Source organism: Rutidosis leptorrhynchoides, chromosome 6, assembly GCF_046630445.1.
Source record: "Rutidosis leptorrhynchoides isolate AG116_Rl617_1_P2 chromosome 6, CSIRO_AGI_Rlap_v1, whole genome shotgun sequence".
NCBI lineage: Eukaryota > Viridiplantae > Streptophyta > Magnoliopsida > Asterales > Asteraceae > Rutidosis > Rutidosis leptorrhynchoides.
The window spans coordinates 347732281-347746470 of record NC_092338.1 but is presented as its reverse complement, the minus strand read 5'-3'; the positions used below and the strand labels follow the sequence as shown (position 1 = coordinate 347746470).

Below are 14190 nucleotides of genomic sequence, written 5' to 3'. Positions count from 1 at the left end.
TGAGTTTAACCATAATTTTTGGATATAGTTTCATGTTCATAATAAAAATCATTTTCCCAGAATAACAACTTTTAAATCAAAGTTTATCATAGTTTTTAATTAACTAACCCAAAACAGCCCGCGGTGTTACTACGACGGCGTAAATTCGATTTTACGGTGTTTTTCGTGTTTCCAGGTTTTAAATCATTAAGTTAGCATATCATATAGATATAGAACATGTGTTTAGTTGATTTTAAAAGTCAAGTTAGAAGGATTAACTTTTATTTGCGAACAAGTTTAGAATTAACTAAACTATGTTCTAGTGATTACAAGTTTAAACCTTCGAATAAGATAGCTTTATATGTATGAATCGAATGATGTTATGAACATCATTACTACCTCAAGTTCCTTGGATAAACCTACTGGAAATGAGAAAAATGGATCTAGCTTCAAAGGATCCTTGGATGGCTTGAAAGTTCTTGAAGCAGAATCATGACATGAAAACAATTTCAAGTAAGATTTCCACTCGAAATAAGATTGTTATAGTTATAAAAATTGAATTAAAGTTTGAATATGATTATTACCGTGTATTAGAAAGATAACCTACTGTAAGTAACAAAGGTTTCTTGATCTTGGATGATTACTTGGAATGGATTTAGAAAACTAGGAAGTAAACTTGCAATCTTGGAAGTATTCTTGATTTTATGAAACTAGAACTTTTAGAATTTATGAAGAACACTTAGAACTTGAAGATAGAACTTGAGAGAGATCAATTAGATGAAGAAAATTGAAGAATGAAAGTGTTTGTAGGTGTTTTTGGTCGTTGGTGTATGGATTAGATATAAAGGATATGTAATTTTGTTTTCATGTAAATAAGTCATGAATGATTACTCATATTTTTGTAAATTTATGAGATATTTCATGCTAGTTGCCAAATGATGGTTCCCACATGTGTTAGGTGACTCACATGGGCTGCTAAGAGCTGATCATTGGAGTGTATATACCAATAGTACATACATCTAAAAGCTGTGTATTGTACGAGTACGAATACGGGTGCATACGAGTAGATTTGTTGATGAAACTGAACGAGGATGTAATTGTAAGCATTTTTGTTAAGTAGAAGTATTTTGATAAGTGTCTTGAAGTCTTTCAAAAGGTATGAATACATATTAAAACATTACATGTATATACATTTTACCTGAGTCGTTAAGTCATCGTTAGTCGTTACATGTAAATGTTGTTTTGAAACCTTTAGGTTAACGATCTTGTTAAATGTTGTTAACCCAATGTTTATAATATCAAATGAGATTTTAAATTATTATATTATCATGATATTATGATGTACGAATATCTCTTAATATGATCTATATACATTAAATGTCGTTACAACGATAATCGTTACATATATGTCTCGTTTCAAAATCATTAAGTTAGTAGTCTTATTTTTACATATGTAGTTCATCGTTAATACACTTAATGATATATTTACTTATCATTTAACATAATTAACCAAGTGTATCAATATCTTAATATGATTCATATATACCTAGTTAGACGTTATAACGATAATCGTTATATATATCGTTTTCGAGTTTCTTAATTTAATAGTCTCATTTTTATGTATATAACTCATTGTTAAAATACCTAATGAGATACATACTTATAATAAAATCATGTTAACTATATATATAACCATATATATGTCATCGTATAGTTTTTACAAGTTTTAACGTTCGTGAATCACCGGTCAACTTGGGTGGTCAATTGTCTATATGAAATCTATTTCAATTAATCAAGTCTTAACAAGTTTGATTGCTTAACATGTTGGAAACACATAATCATGTAAATAACAATTTCATTTAGTATATATATAAACATGGAAAAGTTCGGGTCACTAAAAAAGCCGCACCTTTTGAAGCGTTATATGGCCGAAAATGTCGTTCTTCTCTTTGTTGGGCCGAAGTAGGCGATACACAAATCACCGGACCTGAACTTATTCATGAAAAAACCGAGAAGATCGTTCAAATCCGAGATAGGCTCCGGACGACCCGTAGTCGTCAAAAGAGCTATACCGACAAAAGACGCAACGACCTTGAATTTCAAGTCGGTGACCTCGTAATATTAAAAGTCGCACCTTGGAAAGGTGTAATCCGTTTTGGGAAAAACTAAATCCACGGTATATTGGTCCTTTCGAAATCTTGGAGCGTGTTGGAACCGTTGTTTATCGTTTAGATCTTCTGCCTCAACTGAGCTCCGTTCATCCTACTTTCCATATATCAAATTTGAAGAAGTGTTTTGCCGAAACCGAACTCATCATCCCTCTCGAGGAGCTTACTATTGACGACAAACTTCATTTTGTGGAAGAACCGGTTGAAATTGTGGATCACTCCGTCAAAATGCTAAAACAGAGCCAAATTCCGATTGTCAAAGTCCGTTGGAACGCCAAAAGAGGACCCGAGTTTACTTGGGAAAGACAAGATCAAATGAAAAAGAAGTACCCTCATTTATTCATGGATTTGGAAACGAAAGATCCTGAGGAAGAAACAACGACTACTACGCCTACTTAAATTTCGGGACGAAATTTCTTTTAAGGAGTAGGTAATGTAACATCCCGCCTTTTTCTGTTTACTTTCTGTCTATCTATTTTAAAGTCCGTTATATAATTATAACATCTTCCGTTAATACGCGTTTTAAAATATTTCGTTTAGGTATTTCATGCACCCGCTTCAAACTTGAAGGACTAAACTTGCCAATGGACTAAAGTTGTGACTAGTTCAAAGTGGTCAAACCTCATCTTTTCCACTCATTCACCTCCTAACTCTTGATACTTTCATCTTTTACTCTCAAACACCCAATTCAAAGATTCATCATCTATTTCCGATCTAGCAAGAGTTTTGCAAAACAAATTACATATTTGGAATCCTTGCATCTTCCTCTTCAATTCCATACCAATTTCATCAAGTTTGGGTAACATTATAAAATCACTAGATTCTTTGTTCTTGATGTTTTCAACTTATAAAAGTGTTAATTAGTGTCTATGGCTCAAGTCTAACATGAATATATGATTTGTATGCTTGTTCTTGTCACTTTGATGTAACTAGCTTAAACTTGAAATGGGTATGTTTGATCTTGAGTTTTGGTTAATCATATGTTGTTATATGTTAAAAGTGCATGTATTAAATGTGTTACTAGCATCACTAGCTTCAATTTGGTATGTAAGTTGACTTGGAAAAGCCTCATTAACATGATTAATGATTTTATGATTGTTAGTTAGGGTTTGGTGGCCTTACATGTGATCTTTGATGCATTAAAAGCCTTGCAATGTTATTTGTAAGTGTTTAGTAGTATTATATGCGTAATTACCTACGAAACGGCGTATTATATGTGTGCATTTAATTACCGAATCATAAATGTGCATTTATGAACTTGAAAGTATTTATGATGAACATTAAATGAGCATTCAAATTGGATTTTGATTTTTATAAATGATGTTTTTAATTGATAAAAGGTGTTTAATTGTGTTCCTCGTTAAATTACCTTTCCAACGATGTATGGTATGCGTTTTAGGTATTTATGGTTCATGAGTTATGATAAATTGAAGTTTGGATGAGACTTGAACAACTGAAACATCCCAGGTACCAGCTCCCGCACAGTGTCGCGGCGCGGCAATAGCCGCATTCAGGGACTGACCTACCTTGTCACTTTTACGAAAAATGTTTGCTATGCTACACACCTCCGATTCACATGTAACTTGTTCTAACATGCTTATATATGATTAAAAACCTCAGAAAAATAGTTCGGGACCCGACCCGAACGTGTTGACTTTTTCGATGACTTTGACTTGACCAAAGTTGACTTTTATAAACTTAACCAAATACTTATGCAATCATCCTAACATGCTTTTATATTTGTATCATGCATGAAACTTGGCAACGTGATTCACATGCTATATGTAATCGAGTCGTAACGAGCCATAGGACTAATTGAACAACTTTGACCCATCGTGTTTACCGTTATTGATACAACCTACTTGTTTAGGTCAAGACTAGCAATTATCCTTGCACATGTTTACTTGTGAAGTACTTTATTACTCGTGCACTCAAGGTGAGATCATAGTCCCACTTTTACTCTTTTGAACTTACATTTGGGATGAGAAAACATAAACGTTTCGTTTTACAAAGTGAACACAAGTACGAAAACAAACATTCTACATACGAGTTAGAACAAAATCCTCAATTTGATTATCATTAGTTACACTTTCCGGGTGTAAGCGAGAACTTATGTGGTATGGCCATACGGGTTTGATAAACCCTCATTCGGACGGTTCGCTACCGTTATTGGATGAAATATATTTTCGAGAAATAGTGTATGTTCTAACACTATTGTGATGGGGTTCTATAGATGGAAAGTTAAGCCTTGATAATTGGATGCTCGTGATAACAAATTTTAGAATGGTTTACTATTATTTTCAATGTTATAAATCTTGTGGTTCATTTGTACTTACTTACTTACTTAAACCTATGATTTCACCAATGTTTTCGTTGACAGATTTCTATGTTTTTCTCAGGTCCTTGAACGTTTTGTGATACATGCTTTCGCTCATTATTTTGATACTTGCATTGGATGTCGAGTATATATGCATACATGGAGCGTCTTTTGGCTACTTTTAAATTGTGTCACATAGGTTTCATTTGTACTTATAACGTAACTTGTGGTTGAACTATTCTTGTAAACTTTGAAACAATCTTTACATTTGAAATGAATGCGACATATTTTTGGTCAAACGTTGTTTTAAAGACTTATGACCACGTAACGGGACCTAAGTAGACGGCGCCATCAATGACGATTTTGTCGGGTTGCTACAGATACCTCACACGCTAGGTACCTACAATGGTTTGACTGATCCAGATGATTTCCTGCAGCATTTCGAGGGCGCAATGTGCACCCAAGGATGGGTGGATCCAATTGCATTTCAGATATTTCCCATGAAGCTGCAGGGTATTGCATGTGAATGGTTCAATAAGCTCCCAGCCAGTAGCATATCCGGGTTCATGGATTTACAAAAAAAGTTTTTGCTTCAGTATCAAAATCAGAGGCCGCACAAGCGCACTCATATTGAATGTCATGATATTGTATAGAAACCCAAGGAATCTTTGGGTGAATTTCTTATAAGATATACTAATGAGTGCTTGCGCATACCAGACCTTAAGCCGGAGCAGCAGATTTCTGGGCTCATACATGGTATAAGTTCAGAGGTCATCCAACGCTGGTCAACTGTCTGACAACTTATGCTGAAGCACTTAATGAATGTCACGATTATATACGGAGTGGTGAAGATAATGATATTCCTACCGCTAGCTCACGCAACGAGAGGAAAGACGATGATGATCGTTCGCGCGATCAAAGCCGCAGTAACAGTTCTCGAGGAAGATATCCTAGTAGGGGCACTATAAGAAGTGATAAGGGACAAGCAAATGGTAGTTTTTGAAACAATAATCAACGCGACATTAATAACCAGAACTATGCGCTACTCAAAAGCTTGTCTAAAACACCAAAGGAGATTTTAGCCACTGAACCAGTGTGCGCAACCTTTGCAGTTCCAACTCCGCTAATAGAATTCGGTAAGCGGGATAAAACAAAGTACTGGAAATTGCATGACGATCACGGCCATGACACCAATCGCTGTAAAAACTTAATGGAAAGGGTGCTGGAAGCACTGCGCATAGGAAAGTTAGATCACTTAAAGCCACCAAAGAAGGATAAGGTGAAATCCGTGGAAGAAGGTTCAAAAGCCAAAACTTTTGCGTGGCAGAACACAGACAAAGCTAAAAGTGCCGATCTAACCATCAATATGGTTGACGCAGAGAAATTTGGCCAGCGAAGAAAGTACAATGACCATAAGGAGTGGGAACTTACCCCAAATTCATTCCCTCCTATTATGTCAATCGACACAGTTAATGAGCCTGTTATCATCAAGTGTCATATTCCTGATCGTAGGATACAGATAAACGCATGCACGTTGTTACTGGAAGCGTTGTCGACATTATGTACGAACACTGCTATCGTTTTCTCCCCACAGAAGTCAAAGCACAATTACGAAAACCTGATATTACGCTGTCCGGATTTTCTGGGGAAAGTTCATGGCCATTAGGCCGGATAGAGCTTGAAGTAGAGCTTGCAGATGACGAGAACCCACAATTGGTTAGAAGTGAGTTAATCGACTTCTATGTGGTTCGTTCGACTTTGTGTTACAACGCGCTTCTGGGCAGAAATTTCATACGACGTTTTAACATTATACCCTCGGTGGTGCATAGTTTGATTAAGTTTCCCACCAAGGGTGGAATCGCCACGATTGTGTCGCATCAATCAACTGAGTTATGTGGCTCAGTCACGCCTGTAGACATTCCTAGCGTAGGAGAACAACTTAAAGGCAGCTCAGTAATAGCTAATCACTTATACCCATACCAGCGAATCAAAATTGGTGTGGGTTTGTCAATGGAAACTAAGGCTAAGTTACACGGCATCTTACTAACTAACGGAGATGTTTTCGCATGGAGAGAATCAGACATGATTGGGGTTCCGTGGGATATCGCGGAACATAAGTTGAATATTAATCCATTGCTTACGCCTGTTAGATAAAAGAAGCGGCACATGGCTCTCGAACGCAGTGATTGGTTATGCGCAGAAGTTGACAAACTGGTTAAAGCAAACATCCTGCGGAAAGTGCGGTACCAAACATGGGTCACTAATCCCGTGTTGGTGAAGAAGGCTGATGGTAATTGGCAGATGTGCGTCGATTTTAAGGACGTTAACAAAGCTTTCCCTAAGGATAACTACCCTCTTCCAGAGGTTGACTGGAAGGTAGAATCATTATCGGGTTTTCGATACAAGTGTTTTCAAGATGCATACAAAGTGTGACAACTCGGAAATTTCCGACCAAATTTAAACTTTAATCTTTATATATTCCCGACACGATAAGTAAAGTTTGTAAGTTGAATATCAAGAATTTTAAACTGTGTTCATACACTCGTTTAACCTCGACCAAATTCCAATGATTCACGAACCATTATATGAATGAACATGATTATATATGTATATGTATATATATTATAACTTGAAAACATTAACAAAGTATTAGACGTATAATACTTTATATAAACGTATTTGTTTCAAAATATATTCTAATAGTTATCAATGGAATTAAGAGATGATATCAAATGATTGAATTATTAGATACATTGAATTATAATTACGAGTCTCTGTTAAGAGGTCCATTATGATTTGAGAAATCTATTCTTTTTAATGGTATTAGGATTAATTGGTAAAGTGATTTATTAGAAGGAACAAAAGTGTCAATTAACGGGAACTAGACAAGGGTTAGTGGAGATTTCTGTTTGATTTTTCAATTTATGCTTTACAATAATTGTCTCGTGACTTTTGATAAGATAAATTATTAAACTTGTATATTAATTAACGTGAAAGTAAAATTGTGGAATATAGATAACTTAGAAGATGGATATCGACAAGTTAAGTAAATTAACGTTTTACATTAAAATGATTTTTATATGTTTATCAAACCTTTAGACATTATATCACGTTGCACCAACAAACGTTAAAAATTTGAAATCTATTAAAAGTATATTTAATCTTACTTTTCTAAAACATTTTTACGATATAACAGCTTCTTCTATTTTAATAAAATGATTATTTTATATATTTAGTTTTAGAAAAACAAAGTTATCATATTTGATTTAAATGTATAAAAACGTTTCAATTTAAAAAGAACTTTATTAATTAGGACGTTTTATAAGATAATTTGTATATGACTTTTGAAGAATTTAAATAAAGTTTATATTATAAATTACAAGTAGATAAAGCATTTCAAAAATGTAAATGTGATTGATATAATATTTTTCTACTATCTAAACGATTCCAAAATAAACTTTAAAAATATAATTAGTTTTGAAAAACTAAAAATTGTATTATTACATATTAAAATATGAACAAATATATATTTTAAATAAGGATGTATATATATATATATATATATATATATATATATATATATATATATATATATATAATACAAGTGACAAAAGATAATATTTTAACAGATGATTTAAAATGATACATTTTGATAAACTACGAGACTCTGATTTATAAAAGCAAATGACCACAACGCTCAATTTTATAGGTTACATTTATCATAAGGTAAATTTTTGATGAGTAAAGTCAAATTATTAATAAGTGTACATGTAGCGTAACGTAAAAGGCTAGTTTTCTAAAAGTACGAAAGTGCGCTCGAAAAATCGAAAGTGGTACATGAGTCGAGTGACGACGTCCAAGTCATTTGAGTAAAAATTACATTTTTACCATGAGCGTAAATATAATATAATATATAAGTAATTATATAAATTAAATATAATATATATATATATATATATATATATATATATATATATATATATATATATATATATATATATATATATATATATATATATATAATAATAATAAAAAGTGTCAGTAGCCTTTCAATCGTGCATGTGAGCTGGAAATGGGAGCCATGCGATCGCATGGCCTTCCCTCACATTAACCATGCGATCGCATGGTAGCTAGGATCAGAAAACTTGTTTAAAGCTTGCGAGTTCGGGTCAGTTTTACACACACACACACACACACATATCCCTCTATATCTCTCTATCTAAGATATATACTCCGTATGTTATTTAATTTATTTAAAATTATTAATATTATTATTATTATCAAGATTAATATTATTATTATTATTATTAGTATTATTATTAGTATTATACATAAAATACTACGACAAGAGGTACTCGTGAGTTATTTCAAAACACGTTTTGTGAGCGGGATATGGCTAAGAAAATTATAGGTTATAACTATGGAGGTGATGGGTAATGTTCGAGGGTATGCTCGTGAGGTCAATCTAGTGTTTATCGTCTCCGTTGCGTTTACGTACCTTTCCTGCAATATTGAATCTCAATATTGATACGTGAGTACTCATAATTTAACTTTTACATACTAATAGTGTATCCCTGACTAGTGCTCGAGTATATAGGATTATGCATGTTTGTACTTTTGATATTGCCTTTAGTTAGGTTATGTTGAATCCTGAATTAGTTATATATGCGGTTGAGATAAGGTATAAGATATGCATGTCGTTGGAAAGCTAGCGAAAAATTAAGAACTTTTCCTTTAGATATCGAAAGGTTTCGATGAACGGATTTGAAGATATAGTCAATCGAATTTTTGTATTATTATTAAAAATGATTATTATTATCGTCGTTCTAGTTTTATCTTATTATTATTATTATTATTATTATTATTATTATTATTATTATTATTATTATTATTATTATTATTATTATTATTATTATTATTATTATTATTATTATTATTATTATTATTATTATTATTATCTTTATCAATAAAAGGATTTATCATTAAAAATTGTTATTTTTATTATTATTACTATCGTTATTATCGTTAAAGTTATAATTAGTATTATTATTATTGTTATTATCTAATTATTATTATTATTATTATTATTAATATTAATATTATTATTATTATTATTATTATTATTATTATTATTATTATTATTATTATTATCATTATTATTATTATCATTATTAATATATATATATCATTATTTAAAAATGGTTATTGTTATTGTTATTTTTATTATTATATTATCATTAAAATAATTATTAGTGTTATCGTTAATAATGTCCTAGTAATTATCATTATTAGTATTATTGTAATTAAAACTAATATTAGTAACACCTAATTATTTTGATTACTATTATTATCATTATTATGAACACGATATAAAAGACGATTAAAAGCTATTAAACGAAACGATTAGAAAATAATGAGTAAGAGTATTATGATGAAATTAAAATATTATAAGATATTGATTTAGATAAAATTACCGTTCTTATTTTTTATTATTACTATTATTATTAAAAGTATCGTTAGTATTAAAACTATCATTTTAACGAAAATTATCATTTTAATAGAAATGTCATTGTTATTATAAAATATCATTATTATTATTATCATTTTTAATAGAGTTATTATTTTAAAGTTAATATTAAAAAGTGTTGTAATTATTAAAGTTATCATAATTAGAATTATCGTCTTATCATAATATCACTTTTAGTAAATATAAATATTGATATTTTTATTAATAGAATAATAATAATTATTATTACAAAGTAATATAACTTTCACTTACTATTATTATTATCGATATTATTTTATCAAATAAATATGTAATACAAAGATATTTTACTACGTATAACATAATTACATTAATACTACCTATCATATTATTTTTATGATGTTAAATGAACGTTATAAATTTATTATTTAAGATATATAAAAGTATATTTTATATAAAATTTTATTTAATAATAAATGAATTATATTATTTAATCTAATAGATCTTTTAAAAATATTTAAAAATATAAAATGACGATATATATTATAATCATGTATAAATTTTGGAAATAATTTTGAGTCAAGTTGACTTTTGCATATTAGTCTTGAGTATTAGGATTGTGGTACACTATGACCTGACCTAATTTTTAGACAAATATTGACCAACATATATATATATATATATATATATATATATATATATATATATATATATATATATATATATATATATATATATATATATATATATATATATATATATATATATATATATATATAATTAATTAATTTAAGTTCGTGAATCTGAGGCCAACCTTGCACTTGCTCATTGACGTTATATATATTTTTACTACGAAATACAGTATGGTGAGTTTCATTTGCCTTTTTACCCTTTATATTTTTGGGCTGAGAATACATGCGCAATTTTTATAAATGTTTTACGAAATAGACACAAGTAATTGAAACTACATTATATGGGTGAATGATCAAAGCCGAATATGTCCCTTTTGCTTGGTAACCTAAGAATTAGTAAACATATCTACTAATTGACGCGAATCCTAAAGATAGATCTATTGGGCCTAACGAACCCCATCCAAAGTACCGGATGCTTTAGTACTTCGAATTCGTTTTTATCATATCCGAAGGATTTCCCGGAATGATAGGGGATATTCTTATATGCATCTTGTTAATGTCGGTTACCAGGTGTTCACCATATGAATGATTTTTGTCTCTATGCATGGGACGTATACTTATGAGAACTGGAAATGAAATTCTTGTGGTCTATTAAAATGATGAAAATGAATGATTATGATAAACTAATGAACTCACCAACCTTTTGGTTGACACTTTAAAGCATGTTTATTCTCAGGATTGAAAGAAATCTTTCGCTGTGCATTTGCTCATTTTCAAGATATTACTTGGAGTCTTTCATAGCATATTTCGAGAACGTTGCATTCGAGTCATTGAGTTCATCAAAGATTATTATTAAGTCAATTTATAGTTGGACAGTGGATATTATGAAATGGTATGCATGCCTGTCAATTTTCGATGTAAAGAAAGTTTGTCTTTTAGAAACAAATGCAATGTTTGTAAAATATATCATATATAGGTCAATTACCTCGCTATGTAATCAACTATTGTGAATCGTTTATAATGCATATGAACGGGTCCTTTCAGTTGGTATCAGAGCAGTGGTCTTAGCGAACCAGGTCTGCATTAGTGTTTCTAACTGATAAGTCGTTAGGATGCATTAGTGAGTCTGGACTTCGACCGTGTCTGCATGTCAAAAGTTTTGCTTATCATTTCTAGTCGAAAATCATCTGCTTATCATCCTTAGGAAATTACCTGCTAATCATTATTAGTCTAGACACGTCTTGCTACATTAATTGCATGAGTAGTGTATAGACAAAATTCATATCTTAGCGTATCTGCTAAATCATATCTTATCGTATCTGTTACTTTAAACTTTTCCTGATATATTCCGTAAATTCCTCCGTAATCTACGAAATCTTTTGTTCTATATATATAGATATTCTTTATAATTTGAATACCATCCGATAGCCAGAAATCACTTCATATCGAAAAATCCTTTACTCGATCGTACGAAATGGAATTTGTCGTTAGTTCAAGTTCCTCGGATTCCGAAATGGAAATCCCACTCAAGCTCCAAAAGCAGTGTGACCGGAATGGATCAACCAATTAGCCATCATCTATTCTGGATGAATTGGGGATGGGTTCGTAGCCTCCTCAATCATTGAAGACAAGAAGAAGGCGATCCTTTCCATCCACCACATTGCCCTCTTGACGAAGAACCTGAAGCACTTACCGGCGAACCCGTCCAAAACACCATTTTCTCTCTCATTTCTAGAGTATTTCGTCATGATTATATATTAAATCAAATTTTAGATTTTATTTATCCGCTCGTCCGAACTGACAATCACCCCGGTGTAATAGAAGAAGTCAACGAGCTTCGCGCTCGAGTAATGGCTTTGGAGAATATGTTGCAGAGATTACAAACACCAGCAGCATAACCAGTACCACCATCATCTACGCCAACAGTACCATTACCACCTCCAACCACAACCGCGTCGTAAACCTCTGTGATGACCCGTAAATTTCCGACCAAATTTAAACCTAATCTTTATATGTTTCTGACACGATAAGCAAAGTCTGTAATGTTGAGCCTCAAAATTTTGGAACTATATTCATGTAATTAATTACCCTTCGACTGTTCTCGACGATTCACGAACAACTATTTTAGAAACATATATATTTAAAAATATAAATATATATATTAAATCGAAATATAATTTGAAATATTATATTATTTAGTTATTAGTATTAATTTCTTTTTAAAATAAAATAATATAAGATATAATAAAGTTTATTATTAAAATGAATCTATATATAGATATAAAAGTTTATTGAACACATTTATTAATCAATTGTGATACTCGGTTGACTTTTTGTTAGTGTTCATATAGATCTAATACGAAATTATGAAGATTTAAAATGAAAGCTGAATCGTAAATTGATTACGAAGATTTTAGGTTTGATAGAAATATTTTTATCTTTTTAGTTTAAATTATAATACTCCGTACATATTAATTGGAACTAAAAATAAATATTAGACGCACCTTTTTGATCAGGTTTCAAACATTTAATGACCAAAATAAATAAATATATTTAATTTAAAAATTGGGGATTTTTTCGGAAGACATTTAGATATTAACTGTTTAGCAATGAACCACGTTATAGCATTCTGTGAAAAACTGTCGGTTGTATAATGACAATTAAATTTCACGAGTGTTTTATTACTATTATTATTATTATTATTATTATTATTATTATTATTATTATTATTATTATTATTATTATTATTATTATTATTAAATTATTGTTCTCTCCGTGTGAATTCATAATGCAAATGCATTCAATTATTGTTCTTTCATATTAATATTATGATTCACATACATCCACCACATATCTTCTATATATATATATATATATATATATATATATATATATATATATATATATATATATATATATATATATATATATGTTTATATATATACATATACATACACACACACACACACACACACACACACACACACATATATATATATATATATATATATATATATATATATATATATATATATATATATATATATATATATATATATATATATATATATATATATATATATATATATACGGGACAACATATCCATCACCACACACACCCTTTGGGTCTTCTTCTTCCACCTACAAATCAACCACCCCATCATTTGAATCACCATCACACAACCCAAACCCAACACCATAACCACTTGCATGATACACTGTAAATCTTTCCAGGCTGCTATTTTTTTATGTTGTCGAGCAGTCCCTAAAACCTCATTGGAAAACACCACAAATCTAAAACCCACTTGTTTCCTTCTTGTTTTCGATCAAAACCCACATCATTTCTCTGTTACTCATTGTTACTGTACCCGGTTTGTAGTTGATCAAACTAAACAACATTTAATTCGCAACCAAACACCATTGGATGTTTGTGTCTTGTTTATCTTCTTACTCGGGTTTAATCATCACCGGGAGACCACCATTGAAAACCATAAACAACTATGGTATCGTGATCTGCTACATTTTTGATGTTTTGATGAACCGAGACCAACCATCATCATCAACACCTTCTACAATTAGTCAAACACAATCTTTTGTTCACCTCTTACG

General features: G+C 30.7%; 1 protein-coding gene across 1 annotated transcript in view; it reads left to right on the top strand.

Annotated features, from left to right (window-relative positions):
* Positions 1-6630: 6630 nt before the first annotated feature.
* The window catches only part of LOC139854772 (uncharacterized), a 41928-nt gene continuing 34368 nt past the window's right edge, over positions 6631-14190 (top strand). Inside the window, exon 1 of the mRNA XM_071844055.1 lies at positions 6631-6840. Within this exon, the coding sequence (XP_071700156.1) occupies positions 6631-6840 (210 nt within the window). The remainder of the gene's footprint in view (positions 6841-14190) is intronic.